Genomic DNA, 21,300 nt, shown 5'->3' on the forward strand with positions numbered 1-21,300 from the left:
GCGCACCATTCCGAAGACATGAAATCTGTGCGGTTCGGCGGCCGCGTCGCCCAAGTTATCAAAGAGAAAGAAGGCGGGCTCGACGATAACTACGCTATCATCGTGCAACAACTCAGAGACCCTGATCTCCAATCTCCTCAACTTGTGGAATTACTCCAACAGTTTATCGCCGTGGTCAGCACTTTGGACAAAAGCAAAAGCGATTTGGTAGACGAAATATTGGCGGTGAACTGGGCGCACAGGGAGAGAAACGTCATGGAACTGTATCTTGACTTTTTGGTGCAGTTGATAGCACACAATTCCGTGCATCAAGCCAGAATTCTACACTGCCTGCTGATGCATTTTGTCCCTGCCGCGAGCCCTAAAAAAGACAGTGCTCCAATCGTTTGTCATGAGGATTTATTCGAACTAGTGCATGGCGCTTTGCAAAAAATATTTACCCTAATCCCAATGACGATAGCCCTTGTAGAGCCTTTGTTGTCCAGCCGCTTTCCGTTCATAAAGAAAGAGCTTTTGATCGTGGAAAGTTACGTCAAAAACATGCTTGTCATGACCAGATATCAGCCTTCGTTAAGACGGAAAGTATTGAGTGTCATTGTAAGCAAAGTGCTTGCTCTCGATTTGCAATGTCCTAAGCATGTTATTTTGAAATCGAACGAAGACGAGGAAAGCGTATTTGAAATGGATGCGGATCGGAATCCTGGTAAGCATCAGGAAATGTACGTGGACAAGTTGGATACTCTCATGGGTATTCTGCTGCGGTACATCCGCGATAACTGCCACGCGGACGGGGTGTTAACAGGCCGATCTGACGCGATTTTTGAAGAGCTGATGTCCATTTTTGAAAAGATAGTTCTCCCTGCGTACGAATGCTCGCACACACAATTTGCGGTGTTCTACGTGTGCAGTTTTGCCGGCAAATTCCGAGAAAAGTTTCAAGAGCGCTTGTGGCTCAAGATCACGAATTTCAGCTTGCCGGTGTTGACTCGCCAAACGGCGTTATGTTACCTCGCGAGCTTCACCTCACGGGCCAAGTTTGTGGATGCGGGAACCGCGATCGCGGTGTTAAATTCGTTGACACTTTGGATTCATTCTTATCTTAAAGAGAAGGAGACTAGTTCTTATTGCAATAGCGTGCAAGATGCTCACAAGCACGGTGTTTTTTACAGCGCATGCCAAGCTCTGTTTTATGTGCTTGTGTTTAGAGTGGATCAAATCTTGGATCTGCCCGATGGGTTTGAAATGATACGTAAAATGCAACTTGAACATATCGTCACGAGTAGATTGAACCCTCTCAAATACTGCGTCAGGACTGTGGTCGATGTGTTTGCGAGGATTGTGAGGAAAAACCAAATTGCTTACTGCGACACGATCATTGAGAAAAATGACAGGCACACCTTGCCGATCTACGGGGTGTCTACGAAGACGGATTTAGTGAACCCTTTGGGGTCGTTTTTTCCGTTTGATCCGTACTGCTTGAAGTCTACTGCGCATTTTTTTGAGGATATCTATCGGGAGTGGGAAGGCGACGTGCCTCGCGTCGAGGATAAGGTCGAAGCGGACGAGATCGATTTTATGGAGACGGCGCCGATAAATATACCGGACATCTTCGACGAAGGAAAGATTTTGTCGGACTCGCTCTCGAAGAAGACGTTTGGGATCTCGCCTGGTTTTTCTATGACCGCGAATTCTCCGTACTGACGGAATCCCTGCAGCCAATTCGAAGTGTCCGGCGTGTGACTCGCTTGTTGATCAACTGTGCCAAGGTGGCGAGTCACAGGGCCGGACATCATCGGGGTATCTGGGTCATTCGATTCCGAGTCCAGTGTTCGAGCACCACCTATTTTGACGCCGTATCATGACTCCTGGAGATACAGAACTTCAATATACACTTGAAATACATCTGGATATTTTCGGCTGGCGCTTGTCAAGACTAAGCGTCTGTAACTACTGTTGATTTCAAAAGAGTCGGGAGTTGCACTGGTATCAGTTTGTGTATAATCTGCCATGTCTTTCACCTCTAAAATTCAAAATTTCGAAGCGGGTAACATGATTATTCGGTGATGCCACTGTTTATCGACAAAGCTCTTTAGAAATCTCTACTGACGATTACCCCTGGCGAGTGTCAGACGAATGTATTCGGGTTTATTTCAGTATGTTTATATTATTCAATGGTATAATGACTTGAAGGGTTCAAATGTGGTATGTATTTTTCTACGAAACGATGTCGGCGATCCAAAATAATGATGGTGGTATTTCTGGGACACCATTTCGTAGCGCTTTTTGTTGATAAAATGTTACCCTTGGTTTGAATGCGGATATTTTCTTTACTCGCGAAAAATGACTCAAACCATTACAATCAAGACTCGACTCTGAGACGGGTACTAGAATCTTTGTTCCCGGCACTACTCATCATCTCGATATGTAGGCTACGGTCCGACTTTCGTGGCTGCGAACGTCGATTTCATTTTGTCTGATCTTTTTGGCTGAGTGCAATGCATTTCAAGTACAATGCTCACTTTTTCTGTCAAAATTAGTAAAAAATGATCTAGTAAGCTGCTTAAGATACCAATTCAAAATTGCTGCTCTTCAAAATGTATATAAATGTCATCAATTCAAGTACAAGGGCATTTTATAAACTCCACAAACATGTACTCCTTACCAACTCGTGCTTTGACATTGAAAGCTTTGATAAAGACGAATCTCCTTTCTCGTTCAGACCGCCTTCTGCCCATGCAAATATCATACGAGACGAATAGCCTTGAATATTTGCTTGTGAGAATGTGGTACTTTTAGCTACGGAATTGTAATTTTGCCCTGTTTGTTACTTATAAATACCAGTTGTACCGACCTAAACTAATCATGTTGCGAACAATTGATACTGTGTCACAATTTGGCATAACATACCATGCCAGCCCTATGGTCTTGTCCTTCCCAATCATGCATTGAAAATTGTACTGAAGCAAAATACCTTATTCCAATAATCCGTCGGTGCTAATCTTGTATAATACAAACTATGCCTTTTGCAGTTCAAATTCTATATTCGATTCAATTTATGGCACAACGCGGTCTTTCGTTGTATAAGGAATTCAATGTGATTCGAATTCTTGCCTAATCACATGTTATCCTTGGATTGGCAATTTCCGTTTATTTGCAATAACATGGTTGATTGTATTGGTGATTTGGCTGCTTTGTAAAGGGTTTCACATGATTTTTTGGCATTATTGATGTTTAAAACGAAGTAAATTTCATTGTGGTAATTTTTCATTGTAATTTTTCATCATCAATACCAATTTGCAAGATATTCTGTTGAGTTTGTTTTTCAATTTTCCGTCTATTGCTGCTGTTATTTTGGTTTGTAAGTTGTTGGAATCTGCACCATTCATGAGTACTTGAACAATAATTGATGTGTTTTCTGTAGTGTTGATCATAAGAATTATTCCATTGGTATGGAAAGCTGCATTTCAACAAGAAATTGTTGGAGCGTGTGAGTTTTGAATATATTTTATTATATACGAAGCTCGACTATGGCTAATTGGCTATTTCGTGCTGCTTATACCTGACTGATGGTTCTTCCAATTGCGTCTTTCGAACTTTAGTGAATCCCAAACGATATGGCCCAAACATTTAAAATCGCGATAACATTGACAAATATTAATATCATAGTCAAAAGGAGCTGCATGCACAAAACATGACTCTCTCAATATTTGCAGGGAGTTAATCGAAGTATTGGAATTTGCTGCTCTAGAGTAATGTACAAGGCACGTCTTTGAAAAGCATACAGGCTACATTAGCATTCAGCAACTAGTGTCTCACTACACTTGTAATGAAAAGTACATAACTATGGGTTAACTACCTACCATATCGTTGATTGAGAGTTACAGATTTTTTTGTTTTATAAAATGTTGGTAAGTTATTGGTTTAGATTTGTGAAGAATGTTTTTCTGTGCCTTCAGGTCACATTTTAATATCATTATGCAGGCGTACTCTTGCATTGACTATTTATTAGAATTGTTGTGCCATTCGCGTTGATATTCCTTTGCTGCTTGCTACGGTTTTGAGTATCTGAAGTTCTGAGCTCTCTGCATGCCACAGTTATTCATCTTATGCTCAATTGCATTGGCGCTGGTTTCAGTCACAGGCCCAACCTGATTTGATTTACTACAATAGCTTTATCCATTATGAAATTTTACCTTCATAATATTGGCGTATTAAGCACAACTACTGCACCACAGGACTTGGCGGCTCCGCGCTAAGTTTTCTTTGGGGTAGAGCCTGCTGGTAATTAAGCAGCATCCCTGTGTATAGGATCTATTTTGGCCTCAACTTCCAGGAAAAATAGTTCATATTGGCATTCGGAAGTATTATGGTACCGGTTTTGGCTTCTTCAAATTTATAAATCTTCGAACAGCGACAATTCTTATGTATCCAATAAGACGTTTTGCAAATGCTGGATTGCGGTATGTAATTTTTTTTTCAATTTTGAACGCAATTAATTGATGCCGTCATGATGGTAAAATGGCACTATGTTCTCCAGCCATAGGATTAGATTTCCATCCATCGCTTGCCAGTTGTGTTCTGGACTCCCCCACGCTAGCATGCCATACATACAAATACAAATATCCGCCCTTTTTAACGAAATATGAATGCCAAGCCCTTGCGTGGTAAAGTTGAAACAGCCAGAACCCGTTTCATATCGGTCTCTATGTTGTTAGTGACAGATTTGTGGCGAAGTGTTGGACCTGGGGCCGCATAGTATTGAAATCATGCAATACGTTGTGATGTGAAAGTTTACTGGCAATTTACGATTTCATCTCATGCGAGTGTATATCTACTGCGTGTTTTCTCGTTTGATCTTCGAATTTCGAAGTAGGCTTACCGAATATCGTGTCAAATCTGACAGTAGTGGTTTAATCGCGAATAATGTGTGATTTTTGTTTTCGGGCTAGTGTCAAATCTAATCTATTTAAAACATGGCTCCTCTGGATTTGGATCGTATGATCGAGGTGGAACGCGAGTGCAAATACTTGCCCGAGAACGACTTGAAGAAACTATGCGATTACGTTTGCGATTTGCTGTTGGAAGAATCCAACGTGCAGCCCGTATCTTCGCCAGTTACTGTGTGCGGGGATATACACGGGCAGTTCTACGATCTCCTCGAACTGTTCAGGACGGGGGGTGAAGTGCCGGAAACCAACTACATATTTATGGGAGATTTTGTGGACCGCGGATACTTCAGTTTGGAAACGTTTACTTATCTGCTCACTTTGAAAGCGAAATATCCGGATAAAATCACACTGTTGAGAGGTAATCACGAGAGCAGGCAAATTACGCAGGTGTACGGTTTTTACGACGAATGTCAAATGAAGTATGGCAACGCTAACGCTTGGCGTTACTGCACCAAAGTGTTTGATTTGCTTACTGTCGCCGCTATCATCGATTCTTGTGTGTTATGCGTACACGGTGGTTTATCCCCCGACGTGAAAACCTTGGATCAGATACGTACCATCGATCGTCAACAAGAGATTCCCCACAAAGGAGCGTTCTGCGATTTGGTTTGGTCCGACCCTGAAGACGTGGAAACCTGGGCTATCAGCCCTCGCGGCGCAGGCTGGCTGTTTGGAGCTAAAGTCACGAACGAATTCGTTCACCTCAATAATCTACGGCTGATTTGCCGCGCGCACCAGCTGGTTCACGAAGGATACAAGTACATGTTCGATGAGAAGTTGGTTACCGTTTGGTCGGCGCCGAACTATTGTTACCGCTGCGGTAATATCGCTTCGATTTTGGTGATACGCTCGTCAGACGACAGGGAAGCGAAGCTGTTTCGCGCCGTTCCGGATAACATGAGGGTCATACCGCCTAGGAACACGGCACCATACTTTTTGTAGAGGGCATTGTGGCATTCAGAAGTATATTTATAAACCGTAATCGATCTCGCGAGGCCAGACACAGGCCGTGGATTTATCGCGCGTACAGGCCAACGCGATGGTGTTGACTAGGGCTGACCAAAATTGAGTACCTGAGCTGAATATTAAGCTTCCTGTATCACATACTGCGACGCTTTAACAGTAAGCCAGTAACAATGACTTGAAAAGTTGAGACATGTGATAATGATACGTCTCTTTTTTAAGGAAACAAGGACAATGATGCCAGTTACATGTCATCCAAATTAATTTGTATTTCATAGCGCCTTGTGTCTGTGTATAATGTATATTTGTAGCCTTGTGCAAGAAACATGCATTCGCTAACTGAGGTTTTGAGGCCTCGAAAGTATAGATAAAGCATTGAGAAATACATATTCCATCCCTAGCGGTTATATCAAGGCTGGATTTCCGCTGTAATTCTACTTTTTGGACTGTGCTGATACGAGGTTGGCAGAAAATCTGTGTCGGAACTGTAGGCTACCTGCCGCGATACAGGATCGACATTAATTGCATGTCGACAGCTCATTCTTGTGTAAAGCTTGTTGCGATATATTTCACTCGTCATTTATTTTATTTTTGTTGCGTATCTATTCAAGTTTGGTGTTTGACCAAATCGATACGTAATGATTCGTGCGATTATCGCCTTGATTCTAAAATGCTTCATAATTCACAATGGGTTTGTGAGCTGTTATTTCTTATGGCGATGATAAATGCATACGACATTGACTATCCTTTGCATCGTCTTAGTTTCGAGGGTTGTCATTTAAGAAACAAAGCTTAGTAGGCAGGTTGGTTGGCATCACACGCGGACTATTGTCGGAGTATGATGTAATCTGAGTTTCTTAAATGAAAGGAGTGAAGGCAAGGCCATAATATATAAATGAGTATCAGGGCGGAGTGGAAATAACTTTATTTTTCAAATCGAAAGAAGGGGGTCCATAAATCCAAACAAATGACCTGAAACTTCAATAAAAATTGAATTTTCCAGTTATCAACCCCCAATTTCTGCGTAACACGGGGTAAAATTGGCCGTCTCGACAACCACTGGTTGTACATGTACATTGTACAACAGTCATAATATATAGCTCAAAAGCTTCCAAAACATCATTTTCTATCTGGAAAAAGCAAGCGACTAAGATGGGATGACATGTCATGGAAGGCGATATCAAAAGGTCAGGTCGTGGTCCGGTAATCTTGATGGCGGGCTAGTATTCATGTAGTAGAAATTGCTTGTAGTTCGACTTGAAGTCAGTTTTTCGGCGATCCTTCAAACGTCGTTTCTTGTCTTATCTTCCGCTTTATTTATTTGAGTACGTTCTTCGTCGGGCGTCTTTTCAGGGCTTTTTTTGTCGCCGTAAGCATGACGACAAGAGGAGTCCAGATAAAACGGGTCGCGACGCAGAATTGAAACCATCTCGCCTGCGTAGTGGTGACACTTTTACCAATGTCAAATTGGGTTTGCTCTCTAGAAAGTATGCGAACCACTGCTTAAAAGCTACGAAATGAATGTAGTACACAGTGTTCATAAATTCATTATCCGTAAGATAAAAATCCCTAATTTTACTACATAATAAATGTGACGACAAATCATCGAACCGTCACGCCGACAACAAATGCACATCGCAGTGCACATGAATGACATGCTTGATGAGTGATGTGTCTGCTGACTCTGCTGTCTGATATCGTAGCGCTTTTTGCCAAAATGAACCGTAAATATGTGATGTGATCAGGAAGTTGAAGTATATAGAGAATAGTAATAGAGCGATACAGTTGAGAATGATCCTTAAATATAGTTTGGACGTTATCATTCCGTTGCGTGCGCTGCTCCGATTACAGTCCTACGCTGTAAAACGCAACGTCAGGTCGAATGTTCCGAGGAGAATTCCATGGTGTATGTCATCTCACAGCTACTACACGGATCGTTACGATCCAAAAGATGACGACTATGAGATCGATTACTATTCTACCGAAGCGACAAAACCGGGATCACTAAGACTTGGAGATCATAATGTTTTTGTATTGCAACCAATTATTCTCGGGAGCAAAAGGTCGCCTATTTTGTCCGACACTTCGGCTGAATTGCAACTGGCAGAATCTGTTGCATTGGTAGACTGTATTCCGGACTGGAACGTGACTGGGACGTTGATTCTTTCGACTTCAACACCCACAGAAAGGAGTATTTTCAGAGGAGAAAGGTTAAAAAGACTATGTCACGCTATAGCCTCTAATCAAGAAACGTCTGCCATATTTTTAAGCATGGACCGCATCAACTTACTTCAAAGACAAGTACTGACGAAAGCTACAAATATTGACAATATCTTTGATAGATACACTCTGGTGTTGGAAATATTCCGTTTGAGAGCACAAACGAAACAAGCTAAGTTACAAGTGGCGTTGGCGGAAATACCGTATGTGCGCGCCAATCTCAAATCTGAAATCACAACGTACAACAGACAAGGCGGTGGTCCACGCGGCGTTGGACCAGGAGAAAAGGCGTCTGAATTGTTGTTAAGACGATTTCGTTCCCGTGAACAAAAGATTAGAAGCAAACTTGAGCTGTTACGTAAAAGGCGGACACAACAGAGGGAAGTTCGAAAACGTTCACAACTCCCCATCGTAGCTGTTGTCGGGTACACCAATGCAGGTAAAACCACTCTCATCAAGGCACTTACAAAATCCGAAAGACTATCTCCAAAAGACCAATTGTTCGCAACACTAGACGTAACCACGCACGCGGCCGTAACAAACCAAAACATGAAATACCTTTTAGTCGACACCGTCGGATTCTTGTCAAACTTACCGCATTCGTTGATAGACGCATTTTCGGCCACTATGGAAGATATGCTTCAAGCTGATATTATTTTACATGTATGTGATATTAGCCATCCAGATTATCAAAACCAAAGAGTTAACGTACACAGAGTACTGCAAGATCTTAAATTACCGGATAATTTAAGGTTAAATATGATCGAGGTACAGAATAAGATTGATTTGCTTGATCAGAATGACCAACAAGATGGCGTGTCCTCGGGTTATACAAATTTTGCAAATGGTAACAAGAATGTACTCTGTGAACCATCGAAAGTATGTTCCATTTCTTGCACTTCGGGTATAGGACTTGATTATCTTGATGATATACTGCATGATAGTATCGTTCAAATCACTGGTGGGCGAACAATCAAAGTTAAGGTGCCGGCTTCCGGAGACCATCTTAATTGGTTTGAGGAGTATGCGACTGTTTCATCCTACTACGTTGAGGGTGATTATCATTTTATTATTGAAGTTACAATATCGAAAGGCATGTGGAACAAGTTTAAAGCCAGATATTATGATTACGAAGTGGTTCAATGATACTACGTGTTTGCTTGTACACTTGTGTTTTCAATTCCATATCACTGTTCATGGTCTTTGTAAGCTGATTAAGTAGAAGTATCAAAATCAGTTTGAAAATTGAATCTTGCCAAGTCATTTCTTGTCGGATGCTTTATGCTGAATGTTAACTGGGGATATTAACACACAGTTGTTGTAATGTAATGGTCTAATTCAGTGGTTCCCAACGTGGGCGATATCGCCCCCCAGTGGGCGATTTGTCGGTCCAGGGGGGCGAAAATAGCCAAGGGGGCGATAGGGGGGCGAAAATGGACGAAGGGGGCGATGGCGCATTGAAATGCTGTATTGGCGTTCATGACCGTAACTGTCACACCCAACCTCCCAATTGGGATGGGGGGCCCGAGCTCGAAGGGGTCTCATAATTTTTTTGTGAATTAATATTAATTATAGAGTAATATTTTAGAAATTTAGGCAAATTTTTCAAAAAATTCTCGCGCTGCGCGCCATTTTCTGGTCGCTTATTTCTTGCTTATTGGATACCCTTCCTTCAAGAAATTATACGCATGAGTTATAGAAATGGGCATCTCGGCGTCAGCCATTATCACACCATGACGCACCAAGACATATGAAGTTTTGGGTCATGTAACATGCGACTCAGAGAAAGAGTGCCAGAACGAGAAAACCTTGGCGGAAAAAGACTGCTTTTAGGCTGACCGACTTCAATATATATATACGATGTACATATATATTTATTCGCCCATAGGCGCCTAAATGACTGGCGCCCAATGTTCCTGTCCTGGCAATCAGAATCCCACAAAAAAATGCCATCTCGCAGAGAAAAATTAATTGCCAGTGCAGAAATACCAATTTGAAATCGTGTGCATCTTTTAGTTTAGTACGCATTGGCGATTTGAATATCTTTCAACATAGCAGACAGGCCACGAAATATCATTACGTAACGAAGTCATTATACCCACGGGTCCGCCCGAATATGTTCAATTATTGTTTACGGGCCCTACATTTTCCAAGACACCTCACTCGGCTTTACCGGTATATCTGAATACATGAGCAGAGAGAGATAAAAATTGAAAGCAATATCTATGCAATTCCCAATCATATTGACCGATCCAATCATGAATGGTTGAAATTTGAAATAACTAAAGAGTTCAACAATTTGCGCTAAGAAGTAGCGGTAAAGAGGTATCGGTGGAGTTGGGTCTGAGGGGTGCAGAAGTTTGCTTTATCACCCTATGGAGGGGGGTCAAGACCAACGCATTGGGGGGGGGGGGGGGGGTGACGAACTTTTGTTACGATCCTTTTGGAATCAAGTCGGAGAAACCACCTTTTAGTTAGCGAACTCACCAACATTCAGTTGGAAAAGTGTAATTTCGAGGTCGAGCCGAGAAGTTGACCTTTTTTCTTAGTCAAATCGCCGGTGATTTCAGAATTTATGCCCATTTTTTGGTTCCCAATATTTGCGGGGCGATGATCGGTGTGGAGTTTGAAAAGGGGGCGATGAGTCGAAAAAGGTTGGGAACCACTGGTCTAATTTGTAGAACTACTCAAACTACTTTTTGAAATCTAGATTGCTACTTGTACTTAGCTCTTAGAATATATAATTTGAGTAATATTGGAGTGGAATTTTAAAGTGCTTCTTCCACTTGGGTGCCATCAGTAACTATCTTCGAAAGAGGTATTCTGGACTCAAATTAGTAAAAATCAATTCTGCATCATCTTAAATACATTCATGCCTTTGTTTGCCTCTGGTTCCCACTATGATTGAAGTCTTCAAGCGATACACCTAATCTTAAAAGAAAACATCCTGATTTATATAATGAATTTCGATCATAATTTGGTTCTGACATAACTGAATTGCATTAGATTCAAGTCTTGTGGGTATCTTGACCGTAAATCTGTTATTTCTGAATTGATGCACTCCTCATTTTTGCACTTTTCCACATGCTTCAATGTTGCCATTTCAAATTTACCCCGCTGTGAATTCATTTATTGGATATCTAGGTGTTAATATATTAGCAATGTCTTCTGCTACGTACGACGATACATTCGGATCATACCAGCTCGCATCCCACGACCCGCTTATCGGACTGAAACGCTCAAAATGTAAAAAATGCAACTGCTCCAGGATGTACTTCTGCTACAAATGTCACACGTATGTTGATAGCGTGGACGAAGCAAAGATGCCTAAGATGGAACTACCTTGGAAGGTCGACGTTATAAAGCATGCGAAGGAAGTGGATGGAAAAAGCACAGCTATACACGCCGCCCTGCTGGCTCCAGATCATGTCAAAATATACACCTACCCTACTATTCCAAGCTACTCAAAAGAGGATAAAATTTTGCTTGTATTTCCTGACAAGAAAGCATCAACGATGGAGGAAGTTTTCGGCGGAAGTAGTGCTGCGCCTGGAAGCAAAAGAAAGAATGATACAGATGTCTCTGATGTTTCACCAAAACGCATCAAAAGCGACAGTGTCAATAAAAGTGTCATTAAATCGGCAGAGGAGGATTTTAAAAAAACAAAATTGTCTGACTTCGATAAAATTGTCTTTATCGACTGCACTTGGAGTCAGGCGTACGGCATTTTTACGGACGAAAGAATTCGAAATCTTCCTACTGTGAAGCTAAGCGATCAGAACACAGTGTATTGGCGCCATAACGACGAAATGCCATTCACGTTTCTGGCCACGATTGAAGCTATTTATTCCTTCCTGAAAGTTAGTCACGAACTGGCCTGCGGAGAGTATGACGGCAGATATGACAACATGCTGTACTTTTACAGTTACTTTTATAAATTGGTGCAGAACGGGGCTCAGAAAACGAAGCAGAAATTGAAAAAGGAAAAGTAGGCATGCACCGATACGGGGTCTCTAAAGCTCATAATGCTCAAAGCTATAAATCCAATAATGTCGTGTAATGAGCCGCTTAGAAACTGCCCTTTTCATGGATGAATTGGGACAGAAAATACCTCGGTCAAAATCTGCGTATACTTGAGCCTGCTACTTTTAATGTTGCTTTTCAACGCGAAAAAGCATTTTTACAAATTAGGGATGTGGTCTTTAACTCGGAGGACTTGTACGTCAACTTGTTAGAGCACTCGAGTGTGAATGCTTTTGTAGCTTTGATTGAATATTTTCATAAGATTTTATGTCACGATGCTGTCATTATATGTTACTATCATCTTGATACTTTCAGGTGACTATCATGCCTGTAACACTGAAAAATGTTTTCATTGTTAAAATTTCAGGATTGTTTGACATAAACTAATCTGAACTGTGAATTTCATCACTATTAGGGCTGTGGTTCTCAAACTGGGGGACGTGAAAGTATCTGAAAGGGGGTATGAAGTCGCCTGAGGGGCATGAAGTTTGTTGAACTCGGAATGAGTTTGATTAGCGCTGACGCTTCTAAGTCTCAAAAGCAGCAACGATCCTCATTATATTACAATTTGAAATGTATGCTGCGACATTTGCGATATACATCCAACTCATGACTATTGCTCCATGCGCAGTCTGAAAGTCGTATTTGAGAGTTCTCTCGAAATGCTTAACTACGCGTTGGGATTGTAGACTTTCTGTTGATCCAGTTTAATGATTTTTTAGACATGACGATAAATGGAGCGCAAAATTTTTCACTGTCTTAAAGGGGGTGTGTCTAAAAAAGTTTGAGAACCACTGGTTTTGAGAATGTAATAGATATTCCGTACTGTCGTTTGAAAAAAAGTAATTAACACATTACTATATTTGCACATAAATGTTATGTACCATGGAACTTGAATCTACATGAGGAAATCTATAGGACTTTCGTCAATCATGATACAATACAGGAACTGTCAATGTTACCAATATGACCATAGGCGTAATTCTTTTCGTCTTACGTACTAGAAATAGGCGAATTCCTGTGGAATGCCAATTTTTTTGTGCATTACAGATCAAATACTTTCTATTGCAGATTTCTATGTAGCGATATCTGACTATATTTTCACTAGTCACTCATTTCCGAGATGTGTACAGTCTTGCTAAGATGCACAGCACGGATTACTGGTTACTATTCGTTACGACATAATGCCTTGAAAGCTACGATCAGGGCAAAGTCTGTGAAATCGTTAGAACGATACATCAAAGAAAAGCAGCTACCGGTTGGTGACCACGGTGAATACGTGACTATCTACAATTACAAATACATAAAGCCGATCGCTATGCTGTCCAGAATGAAAGTGTCGCAAACCATACTGTTTACTATTGTGTGCGCTGGAGCATGGACTTGTAATATACTCGGAGACGGTTTCGGCCAAAATGCGATGATTTGCGTTTCAGTAGGTGCCGCTCTCTCAATCACAGTTCTTTTTATGATCGCCCATTTTTCGAGGAGGCTTATCGGCATCGTCTGGTACGATCGGACAAGCATGAACGTGAAAATTGCGCATTTGACATTCTGGGGCCGTAGGAAAGACACGGTTCACCCGATCTTGTCTCTGTCCGAAGCCGGAGACTTCAAAGAGGACTCAAGAAATCTATTCTTGAAAATTAAAGTGCGCGGCAGCGAGCGATATTACTACTACAGTGTGCGACGTGGCGCTGTCGTCGAGAAACCAAAAACGTTTGTGCATGTGTTCGGTAGAACTCCGTATAATTTATATAAATTGTACAATAATCTTTGATTCTCTGTAGAAGACAATTTGCATGTGATTGGTGCTGTTGGCATCAATCATTAAGTCTATTTCTGTTTCACACACAGCATCATGCTACCATGAACAGGTCAGAGGTCAGGGTTGGATTTATCTGCTATTTATAAATTTTTTCATATATTGATGATTTTTAATGGCCGTATTATTAGCGGTCGTACTTGAGCAGAAGTAGAAGTTACGTCGTAACTTTGTATTAGTTACAAGTAGAAGGCTTCGCAATTTCAAAGGCATGTACTTTACTTTTAAAGTACTTATGAAATTGCAGGGTGCATGTTCGCGACTACGCAATAAATTGTAACCAACGGCACTACAAATGAGTGAAGCTTAATTTTTAGTAATATAACCAGAGTTACCATTCAATCAAGTGGCCATGTTATTCTACTGTGGTTGCCCTATTCTCGTGTCATCAGTCATGCGGTTCTATTTGCGGAGATGAATCTTTCAATTTTGGATGCAGCCGTCTGCTATCAACCACTTGAGTAGGCTACTTTTCAAACCTTTTATCTTCTGATTCCATTTGAAGTAGTTTTGTCATATCTTGCATATCACTCATACTTGTATTTAGTTGGAATTTTAGGCATTACTTCTACTCGAGTAGCTTCTACCTTGACAACATTGCTTTTACAATTACACTCATTGTAGTAGTGAATTTATTAACTCAAATTCTTTTCGTGTGCCCCTTGTCAAGAGTTAGCAGCACAATAACAAGCATACGGAAAGAGATTCAAACGGAAACCAAATTGGCAAAGTATGACGTAATAATGCAATAATAGATACGGAGATGGTTCCTTATTCTCCCATGCACCATCCAGAGTGACGTGTCTAAAAAAGTTTTTGAACCATTGATTTGGGGAATGTAATAGATATTCCGTACCGTGGTTAGAAAAAGATAATTAACACATTACTACATTTGCACATAAATGTTATGTACTATGGAACTGGAATCTTCATGAGAAAATTGATAGAACTTTCGGCAAACATGATAGGATACAGGAACTTTCAGTGTTACCCGTGACCCTAGGCTTCACTCTGTTCGTCTTCCGTACTAGAGATATGCTAATTAATCTGTCGCGCGAGCCAGTTTTATCTTTTTGATTATCTGATGATTTACTTGCTCTTAGGTAATGGCAATTAAGCGTAAGCCTAATGTCGGGTAAGGCGATACTTTCGTTACCAGCGTACAAAGTTCTGCTTTCCCAATTGAAGTCAGACGTGACCAAGGACGATGACGTGAAATACAGTCGCTGGAACGTCACATTCTGTAGCAAAGCCAAGCACAAGGTGACTAACGTCTGGATCCAAGGCTACATCACCCCGTTCAAACCGAAGGATGGATACAACGCAGACGATGAGGTGCTTGTAAATGACGGTACCGGATCCTGTTTGATCATCGGATTGTCGAAGATTCCCAAAGTCAAAGAAACACGCGAATTCAAACCGGGGAATCGAGTGTTAGTCATCGGATATCTATCACATGCGGGTCTGCAAGTGGAAGCTATCAAACGACAGTATCAGAATAACGAGATCATCGCGAAATTAAAGGCCATTAAACTGACGGAAGTTACTAAAAATCCGAACTGTGTGTTCGGTAGCGAATGGCAGAAGGAGGTCTTTGACGCGCAAGCCGCTGTTTTGGATTCAGTAACGGCTGATTCCAAGGACTGTCAGTAATGAGTGCTGTGAATGGAAAGTGTCCTTAATCTGATATGAGGTTGCCTAAATGAAAACCGTCTGGTGTACGCCACATTCCGTCTCCCCAATATGTTGGCAGGGGTAATCGGCATCAACTAGTAGAGATTTGTTTGTGCGGAAAATTACAGAGACGTCAGATTTTGCGTAGTCGGGAGAGGTCGTCCACACTGTCATTTGTGTGCCTTAAGAGTTGACTGGCCAACCAAGTTTGTGTCAACAGGAGGAATTTGTCTGCCATCTAAAAATAGTACATAGACCTTGAGCGTCTCGTCGATCCGGTTAATCGAGATTTCGTGCTGGTTATGTCATATTTTTTGATGCGAACTGTTGACAGACAACGTTCTTTCCTATTCTCTACCAGCTGCGGACGACGACCCCTGACGTGCGTCAGCCGAGAATATTTGGATGGTTCATATCAATACGAGTATACTATTCAAATGTATGGTGAAGTTCTGTGCTTCCAAGAAGCTCTTCTAATATACAATCTGAATTATATACCATAAAATGAACCAAGGATGAGTTGCATGTATTTTTACAGAGGTGGTCGGTAACGACGTACTTCTACTCATTTAGAGTAGGATTTGGCATTCACACAAACCTTGGATGAACACGCATTGCACTTTTCCAGCTTTAACATTTCGCCAGCAAGCTACCTGTATTATAGTAACAGTTTCTTATTCTTTTAGATAGTAGTTTGGTTTTGTGGTTTCTTCAACAGTTATGTCTGCGAAAGGACACTCGGACGGCGTCAGCGCAGATCTCAACCTGAAAAAGCTGAAGGACGAAGAAGTCGCGTTGCTCGACGTGAAAATGAAATTGCAAGACCAGCTTCGAAGACTCCAAGTCGAGGAACTGGCCGTACGCAGTATGCTGTCATCTGAAAAACCGGAAGATAACAACTCGAAACGCAAATCTAACTAGGCGCAATTCGTACCTGGACTCCCAAGTGTCCAGGTGTCTGGTAAAAAAACCAGATAACCACCTTGAAATGTTCGTATTACGTACACGTAAAGGTGTCAGTATGTAACGATGATTGTGATCGATTCTCAGTAACATATCTCTGAACCCGCGTGCCGTGTAAAGTTGATTGTGCTTACTGCTTAGTGGAAGACATTTTTGTTAATGTTTTGGTGTTTTTTGTCATACGATGCACATTGCACAATCCGTACACATAGTTGTTTAGGCATCCAGGCTATTCGGACATAGGGCGCGAGACGAGCGGCCTTGGTTTGCGTTGAGACGGGAATTGCCAATAAATTGCCTTTGTCGTATTCAGTATCAGTTTATTAATATTTTCATCATTTCAAAACACCACAAAACTGGGATACAATGAAAAGACAGGAAGGTGTCGAAACGGCTTGGAGTATAGTATTTGAAATCGGACACCCGCACAGCCCAGATCGTTGATTGTGTGTACCCGGATGAGGGTTAGCTTAGTGGTTCGAGGTAAAGATAACGTTGTGTCTTGGCAGGAATTTCAAAAACAAGGTGCACGAAGCAGTCAAGCACTGCTGACAAAATGCGTAATCTTATCAAGCACAATTCAATTCAAGTAAATATAAAATACAGAAAACTGAAATGGAACAGAAGTGTGAACCCCAATGTTACATAACCCGTCAAATGAGCGTTCATAACGTATATTAGTTGCAATGAAATAATTTTGTGCCAGCAACAACTTATTTCAATGCCAGGGTTGTCTACTTGTCATGCATAACGGGATACGTTTAAACAGGGTGACCATATTTTGTGATCCGCGAAAAAGGACACTTTTTACATCCTACATCAACATACACTGAATTGACAGAATTTTACAGGGATATCTAGTTTAAGATATCCCTGGAATTTTACGGACAATTGTGATCCGCGTCGTGAATTGATTAAAAAAACTCATTTTTCAGAGCCGGTTTCTGAAAACTGGTGTCCGCGTTTGCTTATATAGTTGTCTCTATGTCATCATTAGCTCGATCTTTTGACCTAATAAAACACGGAAGACTTTTCACTAAAAATTGAAATTTTGACGTCAAAAAACTAATTTTGACAAAATTGTGCCCTCAGCAATGTATGTATATTAGGCGTGTTCGAACATAATGTTAGAATAATTGTGATACTTTTCTTCATTTCTGGTTGGAAGTTTCTGTCCTTATACGAATTAAGTATAAGAATTATTATCCAGACTGTAGATTGTAGAGTCAAGCAGTGTACATGTCTGGTGCTGGTGCCATTTGTTGACTGAGCAATATATGCCCAAACACAGGGTTGTAACCAAGTCACATTGTTCCAAGTCACGAGTCAATCTTACTTTTGTGGTTTTGACTCGAGTCAAGTCGAGTCATATTCAATTCATCACCGAGTCGAGTCCAAGTCTCGTATAAAGGCTCAAGTCCGAGTCGAGTCCAAGTCACAGTATTGAAGTCATGTTCAACTCATGTTTTCAATCCTGAATTAGCTTATAACTTGTAGAGCAGTGGTTCTCAACCTTTTTTTAGACACGCCCCCCTTTATGATAGTGAAAAATTTCGCGCCCCCCTTATCGTCATATCACAAAATCCAACCGGGATGCTAGCAACCCCAACAGATTGTTTGATGGCATGGAAGCTTATAACTGTTGATGAGAGAATTTAAGAATATGAAATTCGGTCTATATATAGAGAAGCACACGTGAATTGGAGGTAAATCGCGCGTAGCTCGAAAACTTTTTTCAGTTGACCGCTTCTTCGCGCCCCCCTTCAGATGCTTTCACGCCCCCTAAGGGGGGCGCGCCCCCCAGGTTGAGAACCACTGTTGTAGAGAATCAACGAATTCATTCTACATGCTATCTGATATAGAACCAACGAAATCACGTCTAGATACCAGCTGATAGAGAATCAACAGATGCATGTTTTAATTGTTTATGTAGAAGTACAGTTTTTCTTTCACATTATCAGGTGGTTGACTACAAAAAGGTCAGCTTTCCTGCTTAGCCGCCGAAATAGCCGCCGGAGCGTTACTAATATGAGAGGAAATTTTGGATTAACTATACAAGTAGAGATTTTCGAATTTTACCGGCCACCTCATAATATTGTTATATAGTGTAAAAATATGATTCATAGCAAATTTGGCTCAATTCCCACTAGAAAAAGCGAATTTATTAGAGTGGAATATTTTGGATATGAAAAAATAGTCGGCTTACTACTAGCATATATAATTATATTATATGAAATAATTTCTCACCAAAAACACTCCCTTTATTTTCAAATATAAAATTTTCTCCTCTCATATCATTGATTCTACTTTTTAAAATTAAGCCAGATTCAGTTTTTTTTTATGCAATGTAACAATTTTACCAAGTAGCCACCCAGTAAAATAAATAAGAAGTTATTTTTGAACAACCCTATTATACAAACATCATGCACCCAACATTAGCCATTCATTATTACTCACGTGCACAATGCACATACCTAACAAAACGTCAAATGGACGGAGTGTATTGTGTGTTTTCACTGACAGCAGATCAAATCAATGATGAGTTACAATTCAAAAATACTAAAGTGGAAAGCAGATCATCATATATGTTATCGTGGCATGGCCTAGAATAAATCCACATATACTGAGACACGTTCCACTATGGTGCACTAGATACAGGAATTGACAAGCATTTTGAACCACATTGAAGGGCATTGGATACTAGGGATGGTGTGAACCTCTGAAAGGTTCAGGTTCGTGTGAACGCGAACCTTTTTGAAAGGTTCTGTGTGAACGCGAACGTGAACCTCATGACGTCACGTGACGTCATATTGATAATTCCAACCCTATATTTCGATGAAGTGATAGCCTATATTAATGTACTTGTACGTACACGATAAATAGCGACGCATCGAGCCACATAAATTCCTCCATGAAGTAGGCCTACATATTGACGTTTTAAACGTCGCTAAATGCATCAACTGAGACAATCAAAGGATCCCATAAAATCAATATCGTCCGTCGCTTTGCCAACAATTTCGACGAGGACTTGCCAGGGAATATAAGCTTACGCCTTAACTGTCTAGTCCAGGGGTCGCCAACTCAAAATGGGTCGCGGGCCACTTTTCAAAATTCCTAGAGGCAGCGGGCCGCATTACTTCAATATCGAGATTAAAATAGGCAACGCAGTTTTACAACCACGTTTGCTCTACTTGCTACAATCCTGTGCTCTCTAACATTGGCGACGGGCATAGTCACCACAAAAGAAATAATATTTTATTGAAGAAGCACAAATACAACAAAAATAACATGATAATCAATTTCATTATATTGTGAACTATGAGCTGCGCACGATACCTGACAACAGTCTGTACCAACTAAAACAGGGTTGGGCAATCCTTTTGCTGCACACAGCCACATTTCGATTACTAATGTAGCCAGCGGCCGCATTCCGGTGCATAGTCGTAATGAACTAACTGGGGCCCAATACCCACGTTAAACTGCCCATGTCCATTTCCGGTACACTCCATACTAATCTATTTAATCATATCGACTTACTATGCGACCGAAATGGTGAGTGGTCACTGGTCATGTTATGAAGAGACACTGGGATTCGTTCTGTTGTCGCGCGAAGCGCGAAAATTTTTTCATGTTCATGAGTGAATTTTGTCATTAAATATTAGTATACTTTCACATATTACTATCAAACATTTATCCTTTCTCGGCCAATGTGATCAGATTCACCGGTATAGTTGTTGCAGCGAGTGTCTTGGAAAAATTTAGGGAAGTTATTATAATGCTGTGCTGCATCTTTGGGTGGGTCAAGTCTTATTAAGTCCCCTTTGCTGCATGCAGTTATTTCTTGACCTCCCATCAGAATTGTCGGTGTAGTCGAAATATATTGGATTCGCCCAAACGCAGGCCTACCAGAAAAAAATTCTTTCGTGATGAGGAGAACACGATTAAAAATTGGTATTTCTTTAGGGAGCGCATCATTTTCCTCTGCTGTTCGCATCTGTACTGTGGGACTTAGATTACAAAGGACACTACTATATTAAAATCAAAAATCAACTCGCATTGAACCGCGCTTCGCGCGAAGAAAATTTCAAGAATGATTCAAACCTCTCATTAATTAGGGAGTCATTTCGTAAATTCAATTTGCATATCGACGGCCGCCAACACATCGTAATTGAACTAAGTGTCGGAGGCCGCATAATTTTCTTTCTACTGTCGCAGATTGTCCAGCCCTGGTTTAAAGAATCGATATTGGGTTAGCTAGACACAGTAGCCTACTTGCTGGAAAACAATCTCCACGTATAAAGTATGGTTTTTTGCAGAGCCCGAATTCGTTTTTAAACATCTAGGTCTTGGTGGTGGTGGGCCATTGCACGTCAAGGCAATTGGCCATTCACATCGGCAAATTCTTCCTCCATGGTATGATATTACCATGCCCAAGCGGTATCATCTAGTGAGGAATAGTGATATTGGGCACAGTAGAATGGATTAATCAGAACAGCACCAACAATGTGTTTACACTGAAATCAATTTCAGCATCTCAAAATGCTTTACGAAGCATTCTTTCGAAATTTCTCCAAATCAGGTCGCGGGCGCAAAACATGACCTCGCGGGCCGCGTGTTGGTGACCCCTGTTTTAGAGCAATTCCAACGTGTAAGTAATTCAATAATTCATAGCTTTGGCAGTAG

The 21,300-nt window shown here is 41.1% G+C and overlaps 7 protein-coding genes across 7 annotated transcripts in view; all 7 read left to right on the forward strand.

Annotated features, from left to right (window-relative positions):
• The window catches only part of LOC145434587 (uncharacterized), a 191,676-nt gene that overhangs the window by 31,740 nt on the left and 138,636 nt on the right, over positions 1 to 21,300 (forward strand). The window lies entirely within an intron of this gene.
• LOC145434576 (RNA polymerase I-specific transcription initiation factor RRN3-like) lies at positions 13 to 4,949 on the forward strand. Its single transcript, XM_080311915.1, has one exon. It carries the CDS (start codon positions 19 to 21, stop codon positions 1,699 to 1,701), a length of 1,683 nt encoding a protein of 560 aa, XP_080168041.1. The 5' UTR covers positions 13 to 18; the 3' UTR covers positions 1,702 to 4,949.
• On the forward strand, positions 1,728 to 6,653 carry LOC145434580 (serine/threonine-protein phosphatase 6 catalytic subunit). Its single transcript, XM_080311919.1, has one exon. The coding sequence runs from the start codon at positions 4,974 to 4,976 to the stop codon at positions 5,889 to 5,891; it is 918 nt and encodes a 305-aa protein (XP_080168045.1). The 5' UTR covers positions 1,728 to 4,973; the 3' UTR covers positions 5,892 to 6,653.
• Positions 7,550 to 11,276, forward strand: LOC145434577 (putative GTP-binding protein 6). The gene is made up of 2 exons (XM_080311916.1): positions 7,550 to 9,476; positions 10,814 to 11,276. The coding sequence occupies exon 1, from the start codon at positions 7,704 to 7,706 to the stop codon at positions 9,276 to 9,278; it is 1,575 nt and encodes a 524-aa protein (XP_080168042.1). The 5' UTR covers positions 7,550 to 7,703; the 3' UTR covers positions 9,279 to 9,476; positions 10,814 to 11,276.
• Positions 11,225 to 13,225, forward strand: LOC145434581 (tRNA-uridine aminocarboxypropyltransferase 1-like). The gene has a single exon (XM_080311920.1). The coding sequence runs from the start codon at positions 11,225 to 11,227 to the stop codon at positions 12,122 to 12,124; it is 900 nt and encodes a 299-aa protein (XP_080168046.1). The 3' UTR covers positions 12,125 to 13,225.
• LOC145434582 (transmembrane protein 186-like) lies at positions 13,279 to 15,083 on the forward strand. The gene has a single exon (XM_080311921.1). The coding sequence runs from the start codon at positions 13,279 to 13,281 to the stop codon at positions 13,933 to 13,935; it is 657 nt and encodes a 218-aa protein (XP_080168047.1). The 3' UTR covers positions 13,936 to 15,083.
• On the forward strand, positions 16,373 to 16,930 carry LOC145434583 (uncharacterized). The gene has a single exon (XM_080311922.1). It carries the CDS (start codon positions 16,375 to 16,377, stop codon positions 16,573 to 16,575), a length of 201 nt encoding a protein of 66 aa, XP_080168048.1. The 5' UTR covers positions 16,373 to 16,374; the 3' UTR covers positions 16,576 to 16,930.

The sequence above is a fragment of the Botryllus schlosseri genome, chromosome 2 (assembly GCF_051294905.1).
Source record: "Botryllus schlosseri isolate E-star chromosome 2, Bs_hap1, whole genome shotgun sequence".
Lineage (NCBI taxonomy): Eukaryota > Metazoa > Chordata > Ascidiacea > Stolidobranchia > Styelidae > Botryllus > Botryllus schlosseri.

What these genes read in the sequence shown, in the direction of transcription:
- LOC145434576 (XM_080311915.1), top strand. Translation starts at nt 19, where the DNA reads ATGAAATCTGTGCGGTTCGGCGGCCGCGTCGCCCAAGTTATCAAAGAG.
- LOC145434580 (XM_080311919.1), top strand. Translation starts at nt 4,974, where the DNA reads ATGGCTCCTCTGGATTTGGATCGTATGATCGAGGTGGAACGCGAGTGC.
- LOC145434577 (XM_080311916.1), top strand. Translation starts at nt 7,704, where the DNA reads ATGATCCTTAAATATAGTTTGGACGTTATCATTCCGTTGCGTGCGCTG.
- LOC145434581 (XM_080311920.1), top strand. Translation starts at nt 11,225, where the DNA reads ATGTTGCCATTTCAAATTTACCCCGCTGTGAATTCATTTATTGGATAT.
- LOC145434582 (XM_080311921.1), top strand. Translation starts at nt 13,279, where the DNA reads ATGTGTACAGTCTTGCTAAGATGCACAGCACGGATTACTGGTTACTAT.
- LOC145434583 (XM_080311922.1), top strand. Translation starts at nt 16,375, where the DNA reads ATGTCTGCGAAAGGACACTCGGACGGCGTCAGCGCAGATCTCAACCTG.